At 37.8% G+C, this 25674-nt stretch overlaps 1 protein-coding gene and 1 pseudogene across 1 annotated transcript; one reads left to right on the forward strand and one right to left on the reverse strand.

Annotated features, from left to right (window-relative positions):
* Positions 1 to 12053: 12053 nt before the first annotated feature.
* LOC146462194 (protein ABHD1 pseudogene) lies at positions 12054 to 13248 on the reverse strand (annotated as a pseudogene).
* Positions 13249 to 13346: 98 nt separating this feature from the next.
* Positions 13347 to 22318, forward strand: LOC146462195 (uncharacterized). The gene is made up of 3 exons (XM_085085798.1): positions 13347 to 13749; positions 17315 to 17438; positions 19504 to 22318. The coding sequence occupies exons 1-3, from the start codon at positions 13382 to 13384 to the stop codon at positions 19705 to 19707; spliced, it is 696 nt and encodes a 231-aa protein (XP_084941924.1). The 5' UTR covers positions 13347 to 13381; the 3' UTR covers positions 19708 to 22318.
* Positions 22319 to 25674: the final 3356 nt, after the last annotated feature.

Genomic DNA, 25674 nt, shown 5'->3' on the forward strand with positions numbered 1-25674 from the left:
TGACGTCAGCGACTCACTGCCAACCTCGTTCCCAGAGTCCCGTCACGTACCCCGAGCTGTATCACTGTGCCCTTTTCACCTCTCCACAACGGCCACCGTGTAATATGACACCTTTTTTGGGAAGTACAACACGTGCCAAGTTCATGCTTACTGTAGCCAATAATGGTGACTCATCCATTCTTAAATAATATATATAGATAAAATACAGAATAAAATGTAAAAAATGTTTTGAATCAAAATGTTAACAAGACGAAACACAATCATGATCAAGATGATCCAGAAAAAGCTAATACACCCGGGGGGGGTGGGGGGGGGTGGGGGGCTAATACAGTCGAACCTCTTTATTACGAAGCATATAATCTAAAAAAAGAGCAAGGCTGATTTCACGGTCAGGGAAGTATATTTTCCAATATTTCGAAAGGCACGGCCTTTCTTCTTCAGGGTATGTTTGAGACTGACCCTGTGGCAAGATACGTTACAATTTAAACAGTTACAATAGATACCTGAAAAAAGGCTAAAGTTACATAAACAAAAACGTTACAATTTGAAATTTGAAAATACAACTGGTAAATAGGTATAAGCTAACGTTACAACGTGGTAGACAAAAACAAAATACGTAACAATGAGTTAATTACATAACTTAGGAAGATGAAAGACGGGAAAAATGTTCATGTCTCATCTCTCCTATTACGGACACCAAGGGGACAGGGATAAGTGTCCGCATTATAGAGGTGTCCGTTTTAGAGAGGTAGGCTTTATATGGATTTCGGTCTCTCAGGGACCAAGTGAACTGTCCGTAATAGAGAGTGTCCGTATTAAGGTGTCCGTATTAAGGTGTCCGTAAGGAGAGGTTCCACTGTATTCCCCCACTTTTAGCTCTTAAAACCGTCAGCATGAAACCCGAATACTGCTAAATTTGAATATAAAATTTGCCATAGAGTTCATTTTCGCTCATTCCTGCACGCCAGGACAATTATTTATCTTTTTATTGGAACTGCTACTCAACTGATTGATAACTCTGGTGGAATCGCATGCACTCAGTATGGTGCACTGAAAGACAATAGGTGACAAGATCTGACAAGTGGACACAGAAAGCATGGTTTACATTGGTGATAAAATATGGTTGTATAATATTTATTCATATCATTATTCACCTCCACATAATACATCAAAACAGTAATAATTATTGACAAATAAAAAAGGGAAATAGCCGGTGTAAATGCAACAGAGAAAGAGCAAAAATATCCCTGGACATAAAAAATGGTTAAATGCAGCTGTTGTGAGGGAGAATTAAAAAAAAGACAACGAAGGGAAAAATGTATATTATAAATGATAATGTGAATCACAAGAATAGGGCCATTTATACGGGAGAAAATAAGACGCGTCTAGATTCTTATTTCTCCCGTATAAATGGCCCTGTGAAAATAAGATAAAAGACGCGTCTTATATTTAAGCTGATCGTATACAACAGTTTCGACAAAGGTTGTCCAATAAAGCGTAAAAGCGTACGCGACAATGCGGAAAGGTAGTCTGGGAAATACCCATATGGATGTGGGCTTTTATTGAAATTTATTGGGTATTTCCCAGACTACCTTTCGGCATTGTCGCGTACGCTTTTACGCTTTATTGGACAACGTTTGTCGAGACAGCTGTAAACGACACAAAATAAGCGTTCGTGTCTTATTTTAGACGCGTCTTATAGACGCTCTGGAACAGGAACTTGATCTTTTTATTGTTTTGGTCGCGTCTTAAATAAGACGTGAACTTCCTCGTATAAATGGTACACGCGTCTTAAATAAGACGTGAACTACAAATGCGCATGCGTAAGAGCTAATGACGCGTCACCACGTTAAGTCACCACGCGTCACTGACCGCTCTCAGCTCTGCAAAATGGCTTCTCAAGACTTTCGCAGTGTTCAAAAACACCAGCAACACCGGCAGCAAAAAGAAATACGTGAACTACCACGGAAGAGAAGGAGTTTCTACTTAGGGACGGACCATTAGAAAAGTATATAATCTGAAAAAAGGGCAAGGCTGATTTCACGGTCAGGGAAGTATATTTTCCAATATTTCGAAAGGCACGGCCTTTCTTTTTCAGAGTATGTTTGAGACTGACCCTCTGGCAAGATACGTTACAATTTTAAACAGTTACAATAGATACCTGAAAAAAGGCTAAAGTTACAAAAACAAAAACGTTACAATTTGAAATTTGAAAATACAACTGGTAAATAGGTATAAGCTATCGTTACAACGTGGTAGACGAAAACAAAATACGTAACAATGAGTTAATTACATAACTTAGGAAGATGAAAGACGGGAAAAATGTTTATGTCTCATCTCTCCTATTAAGACCTAAGGGTTTAATAGTTTGACCTCTGTCGATGAGGTATGCCTCTCTAGCTTTGCGTACACTGTAACGATTAGATTTGATGAGTTCGAGAGGAATTAGTAGCATGTCAGAGGCGTTATGGTCGTTAGAAAGAAAATGTTCTGAAACTGTGGTGAGTTTGGAACTGCTTGTTTGTTTGTCGACTGGTCTACGGTGTTCGTTAAAGCGGTCTTTAAGTCGTCGTTTTGTTTCTCCTATGTATTGTTTGTGGCAGCGGTTGCAGTGTACCATGTAAATAACGTTTTTAGAGTTACAGTCTATATGATGAGTAATATGTCTAGTTTCGCCGGTAGAATGAAATGTGTAGCTGGTACGTCCGTCTGCTATGTAGTTGCAAGTTAAACAGTCGTCTCCACATCGAAAAGATCCATGGGGTAGGTTGTTTTGTGTGGCAGTAGCCATTTTGTAGCCCTAAACTCAAAAATTAACCCCAAGCTTCCTTTCAGTCCAAAGCCCCAACATTAACCATAATGTTTCTCAATTCGGGCCATTTATTAACCCTAAGCTTTCCAACTATAGCTCTTTTTTTAAGGCCTAAGCTCCAAATTTAACGCTAAGCTTTCTTAGCCCTAGCCATTCTTTAACCCTAAGCTCAAAAATTTATTTATTTATTTATTTATTTATTTATTTATTTATTTATTTATTTATTCACCACGACATACAAACATAGAAAGTTACAATGAATAATAGACTAGGATTACAAGTACATAAGTTTAGAGTAAATAATAATAGTAAAAGAAGTAAGAAGTGGCGAGGAGACCTTAAGAAACCCCCGGGCTTATACTGAGAGGTCTCCTCGGAGATATGTTGGGACTTTAATGATCAGTAAAGACATTGTATTGAGATTTTTTAACATACGGTGGTGGTAAGACTATAAAGACATAACAGAGTCGGACGTTTCATGAACCCTTAACTCTCTTAACCCTAGCCACTTTTTTACCCCAAGCTCAAAAATCAGCCGCTAGGCCTAGAGGTCTCAACCTTAGTCATTCTTTCCATCATAAGGTCAAAAGGGAACTCCTACCATCCTCAACCCTAGACATTATTTCACTCTTTATCTGTTTATAGACCTTTATATGTCTATTTTTATAGTGTCGTTTGCGCATCTTTTAACTTTTCAATTTTTCAACCATTCATATTTCATCCTTTCATTACTAGCACTTTATAAATTTAAATTGTTTATATTTTTTTTTTTTATTTACTTAGCTTTTTTTAGTTCCTCAAGGTTAGAGGTTCACATTTTAGCGCATGCGCATGAATCTAAATGCTTTGGGCCTTAAAAATCCCACTCATATGTACTTCAGTAACCACGTTCTATAATTTGTCCAATCAGGGAAACAACGAATTAAATTAAACAAGCTTGGGTCATAGCGAGCAAAGGCGAAAAAGTATTTTGATTCATGGACATGCTCAGAACCGGGAAGCCCTCCCTTTAACCGCAAATTTGGCAACTAAATCACTCTATGACCCCGCGGGTAATGGTAATGGTAATGGTAATGGTAATGCATTTATATACCGCATTTTCTATTCATATATATATTCAAATGCGGTTTACATCAGCATATGTCCATTAGTGTTCTCATCCTACCCACCCAACCCATGAAATCACGAAACAACACAAAGACCAGACCAGCACACCGGGAACTCCATACCCAGGTTCTTTAACGTCCCACAGGGTTATGGCCATTGAAGTATTGTGAGACGGGGCCTACGGTTTATCGTCCTAATCCGAGAAGACTAGAAAGTCTAACCATTTGCAGATGTCATTACAAAAGCAGCACTTTCTCCTCAGTTATTTAAAGACCCTGAGTGTTTGTCCGGCCGGGGTTTGAACCCACCACCTCCCGCACAGTAGTCCGATGCTCAATCAACTGAGCTAACCGGTCGGCTAATCGGTCGATAGATAAAGATGTCTCACGTTTACTATAGAAAAACAATCAATGTAGAAACAGTACCTGTCTTCAAATGAAAGGTGAATAACAAATGCTTTCCCCTGAATTTCATTTAAAAATATAAACAGCGAAACATTGAAAAACGTACAAGGATAACGTACGCGTGATGCGTAACGATACTCAAGATCCTACCGGAAATTACAATCAGTGACCCGGCGTCACATTCATATCAGGGCCGTACAAATGGTTTCTGTCTCCAAATGAAAGGTGAAAACGTAAGGATTAAAGACCGTGGGTTATAAAAAGCATTCGTATGACAAATGTCGTTTTCCCCTGTATTTCATTCTGACTGAAAGAAATGCAATTCTATCTGGTGGTTACTTATTGCCTCACTATATCTCCAGGGGCACCCAACGACAGTTTTCTCTCAAATCCTCTGAAACGCAATTCTAGGCTATCTGGAGTGCTTTTAAAGCTCTGTAGGTTCAATTCAAGCCGCGCTATAATATTTTTATCTGTTCGGTCATTCTAGGGGAACTTGAGTCTTTTCGAAATTATTAGGGCATTTTTGTCCATTTTCCGAAAACCTTAGGTCTTATTTCGTTCCGAAAATCTTAGCTGACCTTTTTTCGGTGTCCAAAACGACATTTTTATGAATTCGAAAACATTAGGCCGTAAATATCCCGTATCACGAACATTCGAGGTGAAAATTCCCTTAAGAAAATTGTAGGGGATTGAGGACCTTCCGAAAAGATAATTTACCGAAAAGATCCGTTGGGTGCCCCTGTATCTCTGTACGTATCTTTCTATTCAGCTGTCTATTTGGGGGAATTAGCGATGCTGGAGGTTATTACTGCCAAAAGATTGTAGGCTTAAGCACCACGCACGTAGTCCAATATCGCTGAAAACAGCTTCTTGTTAAAAGAAAGAATGAAAGTTGCGTTATTTAACTGCGAAGAGCATTCACTTATTCATTCTTTCTTCCGCAGTTCAAAAGCATGGAATTTTCATATATTTACTAATACTTTCATCTCATCACCTCAACGGGCATATTTATAATACGAACTCACAATACCAATACGATTCCTGTACGCCTACCAATTTGGTTCCTGGGGAGTTCGCCGTTACTGTTTAAGTTGAACGAGTTGACATAATCATGAAGTAGCCGCCCATATGAAATAAAGTTATATTTTCGAGTGATGTTTTCGTTGGCGTTGCCGTCGTCGCTACTTAAGTTCCCCACTCCCTTTTCCCAACCGGACGCACTTCTTCTTGCTCAGTATAACAGTGTTTGAGTAAACGTTTTATTCAAGTATTTATCAATAAGTAATATATCTAAATTCAATTTTTACAATAGAATCAATAAAGAGATCTCGTACTTTGCTAAATTCCTCATCTCCCAAAAAATCGCCTGAGTAAACCACCAGTGATTTTCGCTGTAATTTTACGGTGATTAGTTTGGATGAGAGTAGCGCATAAGTGACGTTTGGCTAAAACACGTCAGTTCCTTTGTAGGGTGCCTAAAGCAACCCTTTTGCTGACATATCCTCTGATCGCAATCAAATTGCGGGCAAAATCGCCGTTCTTAACATGGCTATTCACTGATGAAAAAAAAAGTGAATGCCATATTTATCTTCCAATGGATCGCACGCTTTTACCACTGAGAAGATTCGCGGGTTTATTTTTTCAGCATTGCAAGAGGATGTAGGCTCGCCTGATTTCTGCAGAAAGTTCCATTGTACATTTTTCTTTCTTACAATGTGGCTACCGGTATTTACAAGGGGTTCATGACGGCAGGCATCAATTACCAACACATTTGTTTCTTAAGGTGCACAGTTCTGCACTTCACAAGCCCGCAAGGACTGTGTTTACGCTGTACGTGTTTGAAAATCAGTTTATAATGGCTCTCTAGACTAATGAACCTTTTGCATTCTCCCAGTTAAACGGATATCAAAACAATTTTTTAGGCTATGATCCTTAATGAATCTACATAAGTCCACGCTGATTTCCAGTATTGTGATACGTAGACTGTTTTGGCTCTTGCTGCTATCACTGTCCACCATTCTCTGCCTTTGGCCTGACGACTCCCCGTCAGGAGCTCAACTCACGTCCTCTTGGCTGCGTAATAAAGCACAAGTCATAATAATAATAATAATAATTCATATTTGTACACTTTTTATATGGCAAAACAATAAACTGAGCTGAACTGAACTTGTGTTCAAGCTGGGGTAAATACCACTAAATTGAAATAACCGACACACCATAAAATGACCCACTTACAAGGAAGGCAGAGCCATTTTCTAGTTTTACTTTAGATAATTCTTTTTTTTGGAGGGGGTTGGGACGAGGATAGGGTGGATGGAAGGGGGCAGAAATGACACAACATCTTGGCTTCGAGTGTATTAAACAACTAGCAGAGAAAGTAAAATGACGTTAAAAGTATTAAGAGCAAATGTTGCCAAAAATCAAACATTTTTGAAATATCGTGGCAACAGCTCAAAAATCAATTCGGCCCATTTTCTCAAGTTCGGTAGACCTTAATGTGAAACAAGTGACTGCATACTTTGTTTAGTTAAATATCGATTCATTTTCGAGAAAATCGATAATAACCGAATTCTCTGAAAATGCCGCTTTTTGAGTGTAAAATTTAGGGCGATTTACGAAGCTTGGTGTTACAAAATAAAACACTCCAGAGAGATAAAATCTATCCTATCTTGTGGAAAGATGTCGAAATGTATGTTACAAGCAATTTGAGGAATTTTTGCTCGTTTACTTTTAAAATCTAATTACATTTGTCCGACCTACTTTTTTCAAGATGAAAAGATGGCCAAAACTAACCTATTATTTAACCATGTGGTACCGAATGTAATTAACTGAAAATCTGGATTTCTTAACGGAACTGGAGTTGGTCTTTTACGTCACAAAAGGATTTTTTGGGGTAAGGATTCAGTGCGATGAAATCGAATTTTAAAGTTATATAAATAGCGCTGTTTCAACTGATCCGGTGAATTACCTCAACTGTACACATACAGGAGCAACTTAAATTATTTCGCAGTTTACGCTCATTTGAAATCTAATTTAGCATACAAACTCCTGTATGTTTACAAATCAAAGATAAAGACTGCAGTCCTACAATGTCCATTTCCTTCGTGATAAAATCGAACCAACCTGAAGGATCACTTCCCACGATATGGCGGCACTGTACCATTGTTGTTTTAATACTTCCTCACGTTTTTGATGCGAGAATGCATTCTCTGTTTTCATTTTTCTCAAAAATGGCCCTCAAGCGTCTTTCGTAAATCGTCTTTGCTGAAACATCAGTGTTGAACAGAACAGCGAACAAAAAAAGGACAAAAAGTCCTTAAATTATTAAAACACATGTGTTTCCTTGTTTCTTGACTGAATTGTGAAACAGTAATTAATTCAGAGCGAGTCCAACTGAAATTTACAAGCATCGGAAAATTTAAAAATTGGAACATGGAACAAATACTAGGCGGACCACAGGTCGAGCTTTTGTATTTAAAATATCAATGACTAAAAAAAAAAAGACAGAAAAGTAGAAGTAATCAATAAAACATTAAATAGGATCACTACAGAAAAAATCACTACTTCACGGCACTGCTACCGTGAAACCGGTAAAAACGATAAAATCATTTTTATTGTTTTTTTGGGAGTTTTAAGCATCCTGTTTAACGTTTTTGAAATAATCAAATTTTAACTCAAAGTCGAGAGGACGGTCTGAACTTTAAGACTTCCGTCAGTTTTGTTTGTTTCTAAAGTACCTGGTTTAGTGAAACGTTTGTAAACACCGCGAACTGCGCGTCTTATTGCGTGAATATGGGGGTGTTGCTCTTTTAAGTCTCTCGTAGGAGGAATTTGTGGATTTGACACGAGAGACAGGTAAAAGAAACACAAATCATCCCTTTGCTGGCGAAAGCGATCTGTTTTTCTGTCCAGAGGAGGGATGCATTAAATCCTCAACAATACTCATCAGTGGAAAAACATTTGGACTGTGGCAAACACAAGTATGCCCTGGAACATGAAACACTGTTACGACAAGGCAATGACCATGTACGCCACAAAACTGGAGCATGATGCTGGTGTCCTTCCAGAAATCGGTGACAAAGGTGCACATATCAGGGGTGTAGCGACCATATACGCACGTACACACGTGCATACCTCGAAAATCTAAAAAAAGAATATTCTATTTATTTATTTGACTTCTTTAGTTATTTACTTATAGATTTTTTGGCGAAAAGCGACTTATACACATGCAAGAGTTTTCTCTTATCACTGCTGCTATTTTACGAAAAGATATGAGAGTTCAAGACCTAGTCTTCACAACGGTGATGGTCGAGACCCTTCTGTCAATCTGCGCTGCCGAACGCAGTTTTAGCGGCATGAAGAGATTGAAAACCCCTCTTCGAAGCACTATGAGTGGGGAGAGGCTGTCCTCTTTAGCAATACTTCACATACACAAGTACACGAATGTGGACATTGACAATCTAGTTTCCTAAAAACAAATATGTGACGGGAAAAAAACTTGTCGTCAAAATTAGCGAAAAAAGGAACAAGAGCCACGCCCACAAAAGGAGAATTGAGGCGCACCCTGTCACGTTTATAATTTCTAGCAGGAATCCCCATCCCAGCATGCAATGGTGATTTATAATTAGTTTATTGGCAATATGTCGTTCTGGTGACGATACGCATTAAATTGCTTGAACTCTTTTACTTTAAAGTCTAAATATATAAGCAAATACAGAGTTAAATTACGTTTTCTTTCTTTCTGTTTCCCGCTTTAAACCTCCGGGAAACCAAAATAAAACCTAGCTATAAGTTACGGCACCTTATTAATTCTTTAGTGTCTTGGCCATAGTTGGATCGCCAACGAATGGTGGGTTTGGCTAACTGTTTTCACAGATTGAAGTTGATTCAGTAAACAATTTACGTAAAGCGGTATATTTGCGTGGCCGGTACTCGATTCTGCTTCATCGCTGGCGCAATAGTTACTCTATCGGCTCCTCTCATTCACGCTTTTTTGAATAGCATTTAACGCAAGAGCGTGTTATCAAATATCAGTAGGGAAGATGAGTTTGACCTTACTTTTTGGCATAACGTGTGTATTGGCCTTTCTGACCGCGCGCAAAACAATGATCTAGTTTCTAGGACTGCCAAGGCTCGGATGCTCTGTGCTTTGGGGATCGAACAATTCGAGTGATTGATGGCTGTGATTAGCATTTTATTCCAAGACTACTGGGCAGGTGTGATCTGTTAGAGTGATTATCAATTTAAAGGGGAAGTATCACGGGGTTTTTGGTATCTTTTGTTAAAAATGATGAAATAAGACCTTCAATCAGCTACCAAATAATTCTAAAATGACGAGAGGAAAGAAATCAACTCAATTCTTGAAAGGAACAACTCGTGATCTGTTCTAGCGCATTTTAGAAAAAAATGTGAGAACTTGAAAAACATTAGCCTAAAATTTTTCAAGTTTCAATCCATTCCGACCTAGTCTGTCGCTGGCCAGAGGCACTAATCGACAGTTTTATTGCACTGGGGTGATAATTTACAACAAAATAGGCAATTATTTAATGTTTCTGCTGACAGACAAACATTTTTGGGTTTTGAAATGACAGCAAATTTGCGTGATACTTCCCCTTTCAGTTAAATTGAAATATAGCTAGTTTTAAATGCCTGGCTACAAGGGGTAAGGGTTAAAAATGGCTACCCTTAGCCTAGGAACTTCCGGCCCGAATCCCGGAAGTATGAATTTGTCACGCAACGATTGAGCGTGTTTCTTTCGCTTACTTTGTTGACGAATCAAACTTGCTGAGAAAGCCCAGGTCCGTCCAAGGGTTTACACGACATTACTTGACACTGGTTACTTAATTTTGAGAGGCACTGTATGAGCACAATTTTTTTGGAGGGGAAAAAGCATAACTCCTTGTCTTGTGGAGATGTTAAGAGATCAAACAGGGAATTCTTGGGCTTGTCCATTTTTGAATTTCTCCAGGCAAGGGGGCTAAAACTATTGATGCACCCGTGGCTGGGTAGAAATATTTTCTGGAATCACCCAATAATACAGGTTTCATGATAGCCACAGAAATCATTTAAACTGTTCTGTAGCTACAATCTAGCAAGGGCTGCTTAATTAGCTGCTAATCAGACCACAACTTTTGACAGTTCAACATTATTGCTTTTTTTTTTTTTTGGAGATTCTGGTTTCATTTTTCAGTCAACGACACAGGCATATTCAGAAAAAGAAAATCAAGCTCTCCCAACAGTTGAAAATCCTAGCAGCACAATGTACCGGTACGCAGGATGCTTGCCTCATGAACCTAGTTTAATGATTTAGCTCCCAAAAGTCTCCTGTAGCTCAGTGATAGAGCATCCAAACTAGTAATCGGAAGGTCTTAGGTTTGACTTGGGAAGTCAGATTTTTTTGTCCCAGCATGCCTGTGTCAGTGACTGAAAAAAATCATCCATCTATTATAACTATTTTAATAAGTCTGTTAGAAATTTTTTATTATTGTAAAATATACTTTTAGTTATACCAATGATCGTACTAATCTTATTTATTAATTAAATAGTATCATATTTTAATAATAGAATGTATTCATTGTTTCCATTTTTATATTTGATTGTTTCTTAACCTTCCTTGAATGGGGCTGACACAATAATCTTTTTCTACCTATTGCTATACTGAAATAAAATAAACATGTGGAAAAGCATGGCCGCATTACTTCAGTATAATCCCCTGGATCACAATAATAAAACTGAATAAATCTATATTTGAAAAAAAAAAAAATTGGTAAAAAATGTAAAAAGAATAAAATTTGTTGTCATATGAAAGTCATATAATTTATCAGTAAATGTAATAACTTAATGCAAAGCAAATTGAAATTTAAGCCAAAATTATTTGAATATTTGGACCATTATCAAAGATCACTGTCTTCAAAAGCTAAAATCAAATCAAAATCTGAAAAAGGCAAAGAAAACAATACAATAAAAACTTGCTAACTTGAACAAAATCTGATTTCCCCTGCAATTGACCTCATTTTTTCAGCCATTTATAATCAGCTAACTCAAACTCCTTACTTACTCGAACTAATTTTACTTTCCCTTGGCTCAAATTTACCCTGATAACTCGAACTTCAGTTGGCAAACCTCAAAGTGTCAGAACATAGCTGAGTAACATGTCAAGAACTTTAATCTTTACTGATAATGTGATTGTCCTTACCCTGATATCAGGCTTTATATATCCTGAAATATTTAGCTACAATGTCCAAACTAAATTAATGTACTTATCAAAAGGCTCTTACAAAACAAACACAATACACCTTAGTGACTCATGATTGTGATTTAGAATGATAAAACCATGATTTCAAGTATCCTGTTAAGGATACTTGAAATTTAACACAGACCCTACTAACTCAAACTGCTTTTTGTTTCCCCTGGGAGTTTCTACCTTAGCTACCTGGTGGCTTATAGTTATATGTACCATATAATACAGTACATGTATTTATTAAAATGTCTTTTTGTGAGATAAGTAGCTTATCAGAAAAATAATGCTCTCAGTTCTCTTCCAGGGCTGTCATTAGTAATCTGCAGCTGGCTATTAAGGTCAACAACTATGGTGAATATAGCTAGCTATCTTGAGTTTGAAAACGACTCAACAATAACAGGGATGGAAGACTTTATTTTATTTATGACTGGCTATGGACTACGTCATGACAACCCTGTAAGATTTACTCCTTATACATTGCCCCAAACTAATGACATGTTTTATTTATTGGCCATTTCTTATATAAAGCTTGGGCATATTGAAGGATCACTTTTTCCATGTAGCCTGATCCTCGTGGAAATAAACCTTCAGTAAATCCAACATGCCCACCATGTCTTGTTAAGACCATTGCAACATTAGGACACCTTTGTAGTATTGCAAAAGGAATTGAATCCTCAGGAGCAAAAGGATCATCAGCAGCATTTAAACACAACACTGGAACTCTAATCTTCTCAAGTGGCTTAAGATGAAGTGTTGCTGCAGTGTAATATTCACGACAGTCTTTATAGCCAGACAATGGTGCGATTACTCTGTTATCAAATTCTCTCACAGTACTCAAGTTTAATACCTGATTTACATCAAAAAGTTCTGCAAATTTCAGTGTTTGCTGGTCACTTGATGAAAGGTGTTGATTGAACACAGTCTGTAATAGCTTAGTTAGATGCCAATTAAACAAAAGCTGATTTAATGGTTGCTCCAGTGACTCTGTAGTCTTGAATAGATTCCATGGTGTAGAAATTACAGCAGCACCAAGAATCATATCATTTAGATTACCATTTCCCTGTTCTCCCATTTTGCATAAAAGATTGGTCAGAATTATACCACCAAGAGAAATCCCTACAACAATTAGAGGGAAGTCAGGTTTTGATTTCTTAATTTGAAAAATGACATACTCTAGGTCCTCTGTGTCGGCAGCACAACATACGCGTGGAGTCGTCAATGGCAGGCCAGCTAATCCTCTGTTATTTAGAACAACAACACAGCAATCCAGCTGTTGGGTCACTTGTAAAACAAAATGACGGATGTAATTATGACCACTTGTGCCTGTCAGTCCAGGTAGGATTAATACAGTAAGAGGGGTGCTTGGGTTACCAGCATTAACCCAGTCCAGCGCAAGTATTCCACCATCAGGTGTGTGAAGAACTTGCCTGTTGTAATCGACAAAAGGCTGTGATTTTAGCACATTTCCTACCACAGTCTGAGCGCGGCCGAGCGCGGCCTCCAAAGCACCAAAATGTTGGCCAGTAGGACTGATGAACAAATGGACAGTGCCGCCTGATAAGCATTGAAATGACTGACCTAGGCTTGGAAACAATTTGCGGCTTTCTGACCACACACGTGAGGTAATATCCCAGGAAGAGAGCTATAAAGCCGAAAGGAAAACAAAGAACTGCTGGTTCCATGCCGTACAGTGGGAAAAACGAGTAATTATGCAACAACATTTCAGACAGTCCGGATCACCGACGACCTTTACACGAAGTACTTGCTTACCAATATAAAGACCGCTGACTGGCTGTTATTGCTGCAGCACTAAAAATGGCGTCGGTCGGGAGTTCTCTTTTGCGGATGGGACATCTCAAACACTCATTATTTCGTCAATGTTCACTGACTGTTCGTCGTATGTGCGTCCCTGTAACAACTGAGAATAAAAGCGATAAGGCCATAAAGGAGAAAAGGAAGGAAAAGAGACGGAAAAGGAGGGAGGAGGGAATTAGAACACATGCGATGTATCATATCAAAGTGAATGAACTTGCCACTGAATTACGTCTGAAACGATTAGAGGAAGAAAAGCATTTAAACGCAGAGCAGCAAGAGAAAGAAAATCTTCGGAAGCTAGAGAAGACGATGCACGATAGAGTTATTGAGAGTGTCAATCTGGAGAACAAATCCCTGGAACTACAAAGGTAAAGAATGACAGCCACATTTTCACTCATACTGTATTCCCTGGGGAAGCTGATGGGGAGGTAGGGTTAATATAATATTCCTTTTTTCCTTTCCCCTTACTCCACAGCCGAACCTTGTCTCATCAGTATAAAGCAACTAGGAGTATCGCTATGGCACCCCAGCAGTATAAAACTATATCACCCATATTCATTGTGCAGTTCCAGAAAATATCCATACTCCCCCCATGGAAGGGTTTCTGCTTTTCATCCACCGTCCCTCCAGGAAATTCCAGTGCTTTTAAAATTTTGACTTTTTAAGACCCCCCTCCCCCTAGGAATTTCCGATGACCTTCCATGGGGTGGGTATGGATTTTTTCTGGAACTGCACAAATTTGTACATCAGGGTGAGGAGAGAAAATGGGAATAAGTATCTTGTTTAAGGAAACAACATGCCGCGGGGCTACTCAAGTACATTAGGTACGGGGAGTTTCAAAGACCCTTTTGGGGTTTGAAATTAGCAGCTGGAGACTGGTTTTTTTTTTAGTTTTATGTCAAGGATGGATGTCTCCAGGTTACATGTATGCTCCAGGCTGTTGGACTTTTGGATATTGTTGATACCAACCTAGCCTTGAACCAGTGATCTTCCGACCATCCGCCTAATTGAAATTCTGACATGCTTACCATTACATTACCCTTTGTTGTTACAATATTACAAAAATTTGTTGAATTTTCTTCCTTCCTATCACATGGGACCAGAGTTTTCTTGATCGCCTTATGTGCTGATGGGAAAATCACAAGTAGCCAGAGCTCTAGCTAATGGCTGAAATCAATAGAGTTATTTAAAATTATCCAAAGTTTGAGCAGTTTTCAATTGAGTGTCGTATTTGTTTTGGTTTTGCTTTACTATATGCTCTGTGATTGGTCAGAAAATCTCTCATCACCCTTTCAATCAATGAGAAGCAAATTCAAAAACAACAATTTTTGTTGTACGTGTTTTTCTCCGCTTGGCACCAGTTACGTGTATTTGCTTCAAGTTCTGATTGGTTCACTGTGCTGTTTGTATCTGTTGTGATTGGCCAGAGTGGTTACTTTTGTTTTAGTTTTAGGACACTCCATTGCCCACATTGTTCATATCTTACTTACACAATCTGGGCTTTGTGGGCAAGAATAAATGCCTTCCTAGCATTCTTTATTTATTTATGCAGCAATCCAAGATAAAGTAAAAGTGAAGGTTGTACACTGTCACCAGCACATGTCCATCAAATGAGCTGTAATTCTTAAAATTTACTATTTTATAACCATAATTCTCTCAAAATAGAAAATACTGTTGTCACTGAATGATTCATACAATTTCATGCCCATGATAAAATTGCTTCTGTGAGAGAGAAGTACAATAATTGCACAAGCTACCCAACTTCTTGCTTTTTGATGTGGAAACTTGCTTGCCTCTGAACTAATGTCTATACATGCTTTGGACAATGTAATTTCTTTGCATCCTGCATCAGAAAAAAAAAATATATATATATAATTGTTAAAATAAAACTCAGGGCAACACAAACAATCAAAAATGCAATTACACGTATCTAAATGTTTGGGTATAAATATTAAAAAATGTATAATTTCAAATAGGTAAATAATAGCCCAAAAATGAACCACAAATTAGGAAAAAAAAATCAGATGCACCCAAAATATTACAGGTAAAATTGTCATAGAAAAATGAAATTTAAGGGCAGAATTCAAGAAATGTGAATAAAATGCAAACAAAGGATTTTTTGATGGATGAGTTGGCTAGTTTGAAAGTTGCCAGTTTGTGAGTTGCAAGTTAATGCTGACTGGAAGAACTTAACCAGTCAGCATAATTTATCTTCTGTTGACTGAATGACCTGTTCCTTGTCTTGTTCCTCTAAATATTAAGATTTCTGAATATTTTTTGTGGTAAATACTTGGAGTACAACATGCGAGGTGTCTGGTGAGAGATCAAGTTGTCACGCCTCTTCCCCTGTTATGTCCCTGAATACCCAAGCTTGACGTGAAGCATGCATGTCCAACCTTGAAACGTGACCTTTTGTGTCTTTACTTGCCATGTACTCCTCCCCCACCAGATATATTTTATTATTGATGTGCAATTTGCACAATCCATCCAATGAGAAGAGAGTGGGAAGCCAGATTTGCATGTTTGAGAACAATGGATGATCTACAGTGTGGCATTAGGAAGAAGACCATAAAATAACAGTTTGGCAGGAGGCAACCTTGACCGTTCGAAGGGTCTCAAAAGTTATTCAACTTTATTCAGGAATAAAGTTACATCTCCGCACTTCCCATCCCCTTGAACAAGAGGCTGGAAGTGTCGAGACCCTGAGAATGAGATTGGGCAGGAGGTAAAGTCACCCTTGAAGCTAAATGGTGCACATCCAGGCTGGAGCTTAAACTCTAGCATGAAGCAAGTTAGAGCATTGCTACTCCTCTTGGATTGAGTACTAGTCCATTGCAGGGTTATCCCAAGCAGTATGTTAGTCACAGTTCATTGGATGGACATGACCCTGCTAACAGGGTTCAACCTTGGCTTTGTGTCACTAAATATAAAAAAGACAAAAACACCTCACATCATCACATCAGTAAATCAGTTATCAAGGAAAATTCTTACCTACATGTATTGTCTTCTTCCTTTGCTGTTTGAAACCAAACTGGGTTAAACCCAGCTGTGCTACCCATCTTTTCATCTGTGATTAGTGATATATTCTTGAAAGAAGCGATAAGAACAAACCATCTTATGGACTCAAAAATAGCACACAAGGAATTTTTTTCTTAATCCACTTATGCAGAGAGAGAGGAGTAAATGTGGCTGCAAAATGGCTTTTGCAGGAAACTTCAAATAATTTTCAGTTCACATTATAAGCTGCTGGACCACTAAACAACCAAAAGAAAACAATAGAAAGTAGTCTATGAAAGGCACAAGATTTGTCAATATTAATAATTACAATAAGCTTTAAGATCTGTGCCAAAAACACCCATGTTCATAATCAGCTACATCATTGACATGAACTCATACTTGAGGTGTCAGGTCCTTTTGAAAACCATGGCAATGATCCATCAAATTATAAGTACTGGGAACTGCTGTGAGCCACCTAAAAAGCAATATTTGTTAGTACTATTTTGTAAATGTTTGATAATCCTGTGTGATTGATTTGATTCCTGTTGATTCTGGTCTCATTCCTCTTTCCAACCCAGTGTTTTCTTTGCCTCATTCTTGTGACAAGATATTATTACAGCTTGTTCCAAACAGGTTGTTGCTTGTCAGAAAAATCACTGTTGCTACTGAATCATTTGCATCTGACTAAACCCCTTCCTTGAACATGTGTAGCTTGCTTGGTTCAGCAGTGAGTACATGTGTTTCTAGCTGTGCAGTGTTTGGGAATAACCTCCATGGAGCAATCAACGGTATAGTAATGTTATTACTGTAGCTTGTGTTACATGCTATCCCAGCAAGTAAAATTCTTGTTGTACATGTAAGCATTGAAGATAGTTGTTTATTTTGGTTATTGGTAAATAAATAGATAATTAGGTAACCAGAGTTCATTTTTTGTAGACAAGTGAAAGGAGAAATTAGAAAGCTGTTAAATGAAGAACGTGACAGAAGGAGAGCAGAAGCAAACAGAAAAATATGGGCAAGACAGCATCAGGAAAGAATTCAACATGTCAGAAATGCTATAGTAAGTAAAACAGGAAACAATAATTTATTATTATTACCATGTCTTAAACTGTGATAGTTGGTGAACATACCATATTTCCAAAATTATATACCCTCCTTTGATTAAACAGCCTTGAACTAAGTGCAAAATGTGTAATAAGCACCCCTGCAGGGTTTTTATTTGAGGCTGGAGGCCGGACATTTCGTCCGGTCGTTTGCCATTCCACGTCCAGTACTTTGAGATCAACATTGGTGATTTTTTTTTTACCACTGTATTATATATTTTTCTTACTAAGGCATCTCATGGACATACTAACTAGAGGATAACAGAATAATCAATTACATTCTTCATAACGGCCATATCACTCTTTTTTCTTTGCTTATTGAGCGCCAGCATTGCCTAGGAAACTGTTTCCTTGGTTCCAGAAACGCTGGAAATGGCGTTTCTGAGTATTCTATTTTAAAAATTTCCTGGGGGAGCATGCCCCCAGACCCCCCTAGGAGCTTGCGCCTTCGCCGCTTGCGAGGTGCCTTACGGCGCCAAGTAAACATTCACGTCCTGTGCTTTCAGAAGTATGTCCGCTACCTTTACAAAACCGTTGAAAACCCTGCCCCTGACTTGAAAATAAACAACTACCTTATTATAGGAAATTAACAATGCATGTTGACAACGCGAAGAAAATTTACGTTACACTAAATTAACGTGAATTTTTCAAAAGTTAGGTTTACATGCATTAAATTAACGCAAATTTTTCGATAAGCATCTTGCTTTATTTACTGCCATTTTCATAATTCTGCAAACTCGCACTTTACACTTCTGAATACCAAACTGCGTTTTGGCTTCCGTCAATAAAACCTTAGTCCAAGACAAGTGCACGGATGTTTCTAAGTTTTTTTTAAAGGCGAAAATTTGGTTTTGAAGCCTAACTAGACCCTATCAATTCAAAAGATAGTGACTCTGAAGAGCCAATAGAGGAGTCATGAACTAATAAGGTTTTGTAATGAAATAAACACAACATCAGGAGCAGGCATCTTGTTTATTGATGCAGGATACAGTGAGCATACAAGATAGAAAACACATAGGAAAATACAGCAGTAAATAAAGAAAAAAACTTCAAAAGTAACTTTGACAGAGATGCCTTGAGTAGTTCTTGCATAACGTACAAAACCTTAAATACCCTACTTGTACCTAGAGACCCCTTACAAGCATGCCTAAAATACTTCTACAGTAAATATGCACATAACATAGCTTACATTCTCTTGTGAAATTAGCAAAAGGTTACAAAATATATAAAAATTATTTCTCTCTCCTTCTTGAAAATTTGCTTACCGGTACTTTAAGAAAAGACAAACGGGTTGTTTGGATGATGAAATGTTTATGGAAGTGCCAGATATAGAGCTGTCAAATTGAAACAAGAGCTTTTTTGTTTTTCCTATACCATCTTAAAGAAAAAATGATGGCCCCTATTCAAGTGTGCTGTAGAGAAACAATTTTTACCTAGAAGTTGTTTTTTTCCCTCAAAACGTGGTAAATACTTTGTAGACTGTTCATTGGTGCAAGGAACAAACATGAAACCGTCTGTCATGCTCTGCACTCCATTTCTGTTTGTTGCTGGTCACTTGAAATTGTGTCAGTTTTTTTTTACTTAATACTTTGTAATTATTTTAGTTGTAAATTTTCTCCTAAACCTTTCCATAACATGAGAACAAAACCCAAATAACAAGATTCTGTATTTTTTTACTGTCATGGATCATTATTATGCCAACTAAAGGATCATACAAAGTGGGTCAAAGTTCTGCAACTACAGTGCATAAACATGACCTTTTGAGCCTGCTGAAGTTAACTTTTTTTCTAAGAAATAGGTTAGAATGATTGACAGCAGAGAAAAATGTGACCACTGGTTGAGTCATGATGCTGAAAGACACATTAAAAGAACAGTTAAAAACCGAAATTATCTTGACATGGCACTTACAGTTTTGAGTTAATTCTTTGCATGTCTTTGTTCATAAAATTAATTATGTTGTGTAATTACAAGTGCAACAGCATAATTATCCAAAACTATTACTTTTGATTCCATCTTTCACAGGAAGAAAGCAAGAACTGGGTAACCAAAGAAAACTTAGAGGAGAAGATAGCTTATTGTTTGGAACATGAAACTAACTACAACTTTGCCCTGACACCAACTGGAGAGAGGATTTTTTCAGTTTCTCCACCAGGTTGTGTAGACACAGAAGAAGATAGCCCTGGGCCAGCTGCATATTTGAAAACAAGATCGAGTTCAAGGTCATGAGGAACAACAGTCAACCAACTTCCTCTAAACACAATGTGGTGTGTCAAACGGCCAGTGCTTGCCAATTTTACTTTATGTTTTGTTACCTTACCAGGCATTTTGTTGGTCAGTTTTCATCATTAGCAATAATAATAATATTGTTTATGAGTGTTGATTAATCCTTGATGCTTGAACATGACACAAACTCTCAACCAAATTAAACAGAGTTTTGCCATTACAGTTTCATTTATTATTTCAACTCTCATAAACTGAATACCGGTTGATTGAATACTAGTGATATTTTGAAATTGAAAGTTATTCTCTGTGCAGCAATTTTTTCTGCCAAACCTTTTTTTAGCATGCTGACTCAGTTTCATCTTCACAATGTACATTGGAACAAAAAACCTGCCTGTGAAATCTTTGTTTAGATTTTGAGGAATGCCCCTGATACCAACCAACCCTGTTGTAGTTCTTCGATAGAAAAGCCATACATACATGTAGACTACGTGAAAGAGGTCATCTTTGGAAAATAATGCATCAATTGAATTGAGGTAAAGGGACAGACCGGCCTGTCTGTGTGGCCAGGGAGCAAAGTAAGTTTGTGACAGTTTGGTGACTGCATTAAGTGTACTGTCAAACCTCTGTTGACAGACACCTGTAGCTGGACACTTCATCAAGGCTCAGTTACTTGGAAATACTGGATACGCAGATACCTCTGCTGAGAAGACACATGAGTGTTGCTCAAAAGGTGTCTACTTACAGAAGTTTTACCTAATAACTCTGAAACTAACATTGTAGTTATACAATGTGTCATCAGTATTTTAGTAAGTTTGCACATATCTTAAGGAGGCTCGTAAGGGATTTCATTGCTGTAGTGTTTGTGAAATGATGCAAGGTGTTCCGTTTGTGGGAAAACTATAAACATCTTTGTAACTCTTTGGTTGGGGAATACTTTAAGGCTAGTTATGAGGTCACAGTGGTTTGCGCTTTGCCATGGCAACAGCTCAGTCCCACAAAAATGACTTCTCAATCTGAGTTTTGAAAATTATTTCAAAAACTAACTCGGTTACCTTTTGTTTTAATTGCCTCCGAAATTCTTTAACTCCTCAAATATATAACAAAAACGTTATCCAGTGGATCTTATGTTATATTTAGACAAGGTATTTTTTTCACCTACTGGATAACTTTCTTTTAAACGTTTCTATTTGAAGTGGCTTCCTGAATGTTGCATGCATGCAAAAATCCAAGATATGTCATCGCGCAAAATATCGAGATAATAAAATGTTTGCTGCAGGTTTTGTTTCCGATTCGCGCGATTATCGATTAACGTTATTACAGTGCAACGAACTCAACCGGGGCCACCGAAAAAAACGACACTTTGAAATTTAAAGAAATGTTCTCGTTTTTGATTGGTTTACAAACTACCAAAGCCAGACTCCTTTGTTGTAAACACGTGACCTGTGATTGGCTGATCAATGTTGGGTGGCCCCGGTTGAGTTCGTTGCACTGTAATAACTTTGTTTTTTGTTTCCGAAAATTTGTATCTCACATGAGACTTCAGAAAACAGGATTTAGGAACCTGGGGCCCATTTCTCGAAAGTCCCGGTAACCTACCGGGCCCGATAAGTGTCTTTGGTGATAAATGTTTCTTAACAGAAGTTAACTTTAGTTAGCTTTGAATACTAAATTTTAAAATCTTATAATTCTATGAAAACATTGGCCAAGTATACCATGTCTTTAATCACTGTGTAATCGGCGAAAAAACATTTCAAAACTTATCGGGCCCGGGACTTTCGAGAAACGGGCCCCTGCTTTACTCAAAAATGGGATTTCAGCAAACAACTTCGTTTTTATGGCGGCTTGTCAGGCGTTTCAAAAGAGACATTGGTAACTTTTGGTTATTGTCTTAATATTTTAGAATTACGAAAGGGGTCCATAGACATTTCAAAGAGATATGCGACTGAGATCCCGGCCATCCGGCTCTGCGCCATTCAATTTTTCCAAATTTCCTTGGTAACTTACTGTTCTACTATTTATAGACCCTGTAGCCAGACTTTCTGGAGAGGCAAGGCAACTTTTGCGAGCGCCCGGGAAGCAGACCCATAAGAGGCTTGTGCCTCCAGAAAATGTTGAAATCAAGGAGCAATTAACACTTCTTCATGGATATTTCTTTCAGAAAATCAGTCTCTTTCAATGGTAGCCTATTTCATTGCTTACCGACATTTACTTTTGAACAAATTGTCCTCATTGCCTCGTGCCAGCTACGGCCTGGTAACCCATAGTAGCTCCTCGTTAAATAACGAGGCCATGGCACCATTGTGATGTTTTATCTATTTTACAAAAACTCAGAATCAGCTCGCTTTGAAAAACTGATATCGGTTAACTTGCCAATGGGTTTTTGCCAACACTACATACAGAATCATAAATTCCAAGTATAAACGATTAGTTATTCACGTCAGGACTTTTGAGCCTGTTGCCACTTGTCAGTTATAATTAACTAGTTTTACTGGTACAAATGCCAGTTATCAGTAAATTTTAAGCTATATCATGATATCAGTTGAAATTTAAATATTTTTTCAGTTGTCTGTAGCGATCCCTGACTTTCCATTAAAAGCGCTCTTTGGTGGCTCCAGCCTCGTCCCTCACATGTTGGGCTGATCGGGAAGACGCAGTCTATCGAGTTCGATCCCAAGCTTCAGACAGGCAGTTGGACTCGCTCGGAAAAGCGATTTATAGGGAACGAGGCTGCTTTGGCTAATGTTAACTAGTTTAGCTCAAGAAAGGAATGTTTGGTTTTATCAACAGAGTTAAAACGTATTGTGTTTTGGACACCGTAAAGAGATCCCAGTGCACTCCCACCAATGCAGCTCCGCGGTTTCTTTGAGAAACTGACCCTCTTATCCACAAGCTCAAGAAAGACTTTCGACAATATTGGGAAAAGAAACACTTAAAAATTACTTTAAAATAGCACAACGCAGAAATCAACGCGTTTTTATAACAGCATCTTGAAACTTAAACTTTTACTGAAAGTTTACTACTACGCTGAAAGATCAACCTTTAAGCTTCAAATTATTGGCAATCGAACAAGAGACTGCCAAAAAGAATTTGCTCCGCTTCATTATTCCAGTTAAATTCTGCGCAAACTCCTCATTACCCTACCCCACCCCATCCCACCTCATTACCCTGCCCCGTGAGTTCTCTCAACCATTACTTCAGTCATGATCGTTACTAAAACACCACACGAGTACTACGAGTAACATACGGATACACTCGAATGCATACGAATGACATACGGGTGCATACGAGTAACATACGATTAACATACAAGTAACATACAAATACATACGAGTAACATACGAGGGTAATACGCATGAAATCTATTTTTTTTATATTTTATCAGTAACCAAAATCGGGGATGGAGGTCGTAAGTTCATAGTGCGTGCGCCACTGTCTTGTGCTATTTGTGCACGTGCGCGCGCAATCCCCACACATACGTCATTCGTATGTATCCGTATGTTACTCGTAGTACTCGTGTGGTGTTTTAGTCACGATCCTTTAGTCATACCCATGACTTCAACCATACTCCACAAAATGATCTCATCCTATGCTCTCATCCCACTCATCGAATGACCCCCACCCATGAGCCATAAAATCACCCAAAAATTCCCTCATAAATTAGCCCGTCTGTACATTTTCCCAAACATTCAGGAGGTAACCTGGCTGCTTGATCAAAAAATAGTATTTTTAACAATTTTATTTTCTATGAGAAAGTCAGCAAGCACTTTATTTACATAAAATAAGACTTGTTCAACAGGAAATTGTTTAAGGCGGGAGTACAACTGAAAGCCGTTTTCATGCCGCTTAAAATCGGTTAAATGGAAATATCTCGTTCGCGTTTCAAGCAATACAAAAACGCTCTGCTCATAACAACAAAATCAATGTTTTGGGGCGTTTTGTAAATTTTTTAGTGATTTTTAGTATATTTGGGAGGAGATAGTTTTCTCAAAAGAGTAGTAAAATTTGGAGAAATAAGAAATAGTTAAGATTTGTTGTAGTTTGAAAATTAGAATTTGATGTTAAAAATCGATATATGGACACACAAACAGTTCCCTACCAACCTGGTGTGCCATTCAAATTCACGTTTACCCTCACCTTAAGCGCCTAATCGGTAATGACCCGAACGTGAAAACACTAGTAATTGACCACATTCATTTGGAAAAAGCAATTTTACTGTTGTAAATGAGCAAAACAGTGCAGCTGGTAAAAGTCATTGAATTTCTTAATGGTCTTCAATATAATGCAACTCTGGACTAGTAATTGTCAATATGTGTCATATTCTGATAATGCTGGGTCATTGAATTTCTTAATCGTTTTAATAATGAAACTCTGTACTAGTAATTCCGAATATGCGTTTTGTCAAAGTATTATGAAAAACCTGAATATCATTAGTTTCTCATAAACGTAATTACTTTCTTGTGGTTGCCGGCACATTTGTACTCAAATTACAGCTGCTTGAGCGCCATGATGCTTTGAAATGGCATATCATCTTCTTGATGGAAATGCGCAACCAGCCTGAATAAGATTTGGTTTCCAGAGTGATAGTAGCAACGGAGTGAAGCTGTTGGTGGCGACAAGATTTTTAGGTGGGTATCGAAATCGTACGAAGTTTAGACTAACCGTCTAAATCGGTTATAAAATTGTTTTCGCTCATAAGGCTATGAGATACAAATTCATCATGGTATACCAAATACAAACTTGAACAACAAAGTCCTTGATTGAAATCAGTTTTTGTGCTGGAAGTAATCCGCACCCGAAGACAGTCGAAGACAGAACTCCATCAATCATCTCTGGCTGGTAGTTCTCCTTGCCGTACAGGATTACCAAAACTGGAGCCGAAGCAGTGTTAACTTGGCATTTTCCACGTTCCTATTAGACGTCATAGAAACAGCCCTATTTTCCTAATTTTGAAGCAAAGGCAATATTGTGCGACACAATTCTTTTAAACTATTTTAAAAAATTCGGAAAACGCCCAAATTTGTATTTGCAAACCACACGCACTAACGACCCACACACACAACACACACTAACGACATACCTCGTCAAAAACCCTAACCCTAAGCCCGAGTAGAATAACTGTTTAGAAGAATGAAAGAACGAGAAAACTGTAAAATTAAAAAAAATTATTTCGAAACTGAAAACAAGTTAAATATGGGATGTTTTTCCTTTGTATCCCAAAGCCATTATCGAAAGCGGCAAAGCTTTAATTATAAGACAAACTGCTAAAAACCACTGCGTTATTTTCTCCGTTTTCCCAAACTGGCAATTTTGTTCATGTCATAAAAACACCGACAAATACTTTTCCATTTATTCTGCAAAGCAACGGTAACAATAAAAAATTGAACATGTCTATTGAGCTGAAGAAAAACAGCTTTTGACCAATCACATCACGTCTTGACTAGATATTACACTCAATTAGTTTCAACGGAGAAGTTGATAATTTCCTTCCATGGAACGAAACTGATGAATCTTCATTGTTAACAAAAGTGTTCAAACATTTTAATTAGCGACATCATGATCGTCTCTGATTAAAGTTAAACCCACAATACTGAAAAGGTCGCTTAAAGTTCGTTTTCTTAGTTTTCAAACATTGTCGGTTGTTATCACTTGTTTCTACTTTGAATAAAGATTATACGTTCAAAGGTGTTCTGTTTTAGGGAATAGTTGAAAGTAATCACCAGTGGGCCGGATAATTGACGCCATAAACTATCAGTCCAACGGATACTAACGAATTTTTTTTTTCAGTGAGATATCAAGCGTGCTAGTTTTCATCGACAATGTAGTAACGAAATTGTTAACAACATTTCTACTTTTTTGCCAGTGTAATTCAGGTTTCCTATCAAAAGATGATCCCAATTTTTGGATGCGAGTCGAGTTGTGTGAATTTTCCTGCTTTTTCCTCTCCTCGACTTTAATTGCATCAGGGAAATT

The sequence above is a fragment of the Pavona decussata genome, unplaced genomic scaffold, assembly GCF_977016875.1.
Source record: "Pavona decussata unplaced genomic scaffold, jaPavDecu1.1 SCAFFOLD_190, whole genome shotgun sequence".
Taxonomy (NCBI): Eukaryota; Metazoa; Cnidaria; class Anthozoa; order Scleractinia; family Agariciidae; genus Pavona; species Pavona decussata.

Bases quoted from the DNA above. Each gene is read 5' to 3' on its own strand.
- LOC146462195 (XM_085085798.1), top strand. From the start codon at position 13,382: ATGGCGTCGGTCGGGAGTTCTCTTTTGCGGATGGGACATCTCAAACAC. The intron at 13,750-17,314 runs GTAAAGAATGAC...CATTTTTTGTAG, and splicing joins AAATCCCTGGAACTACAAAG to ACAAGTGAAAGGAGAAATTA. The intron at 17,439-19,503 runs GTAAGTAAAACA...CATCTTTCACAG, and splicing joins AACATGTCAGAAATGCTATA to GAAGAAAGCAAGAACTGGGT.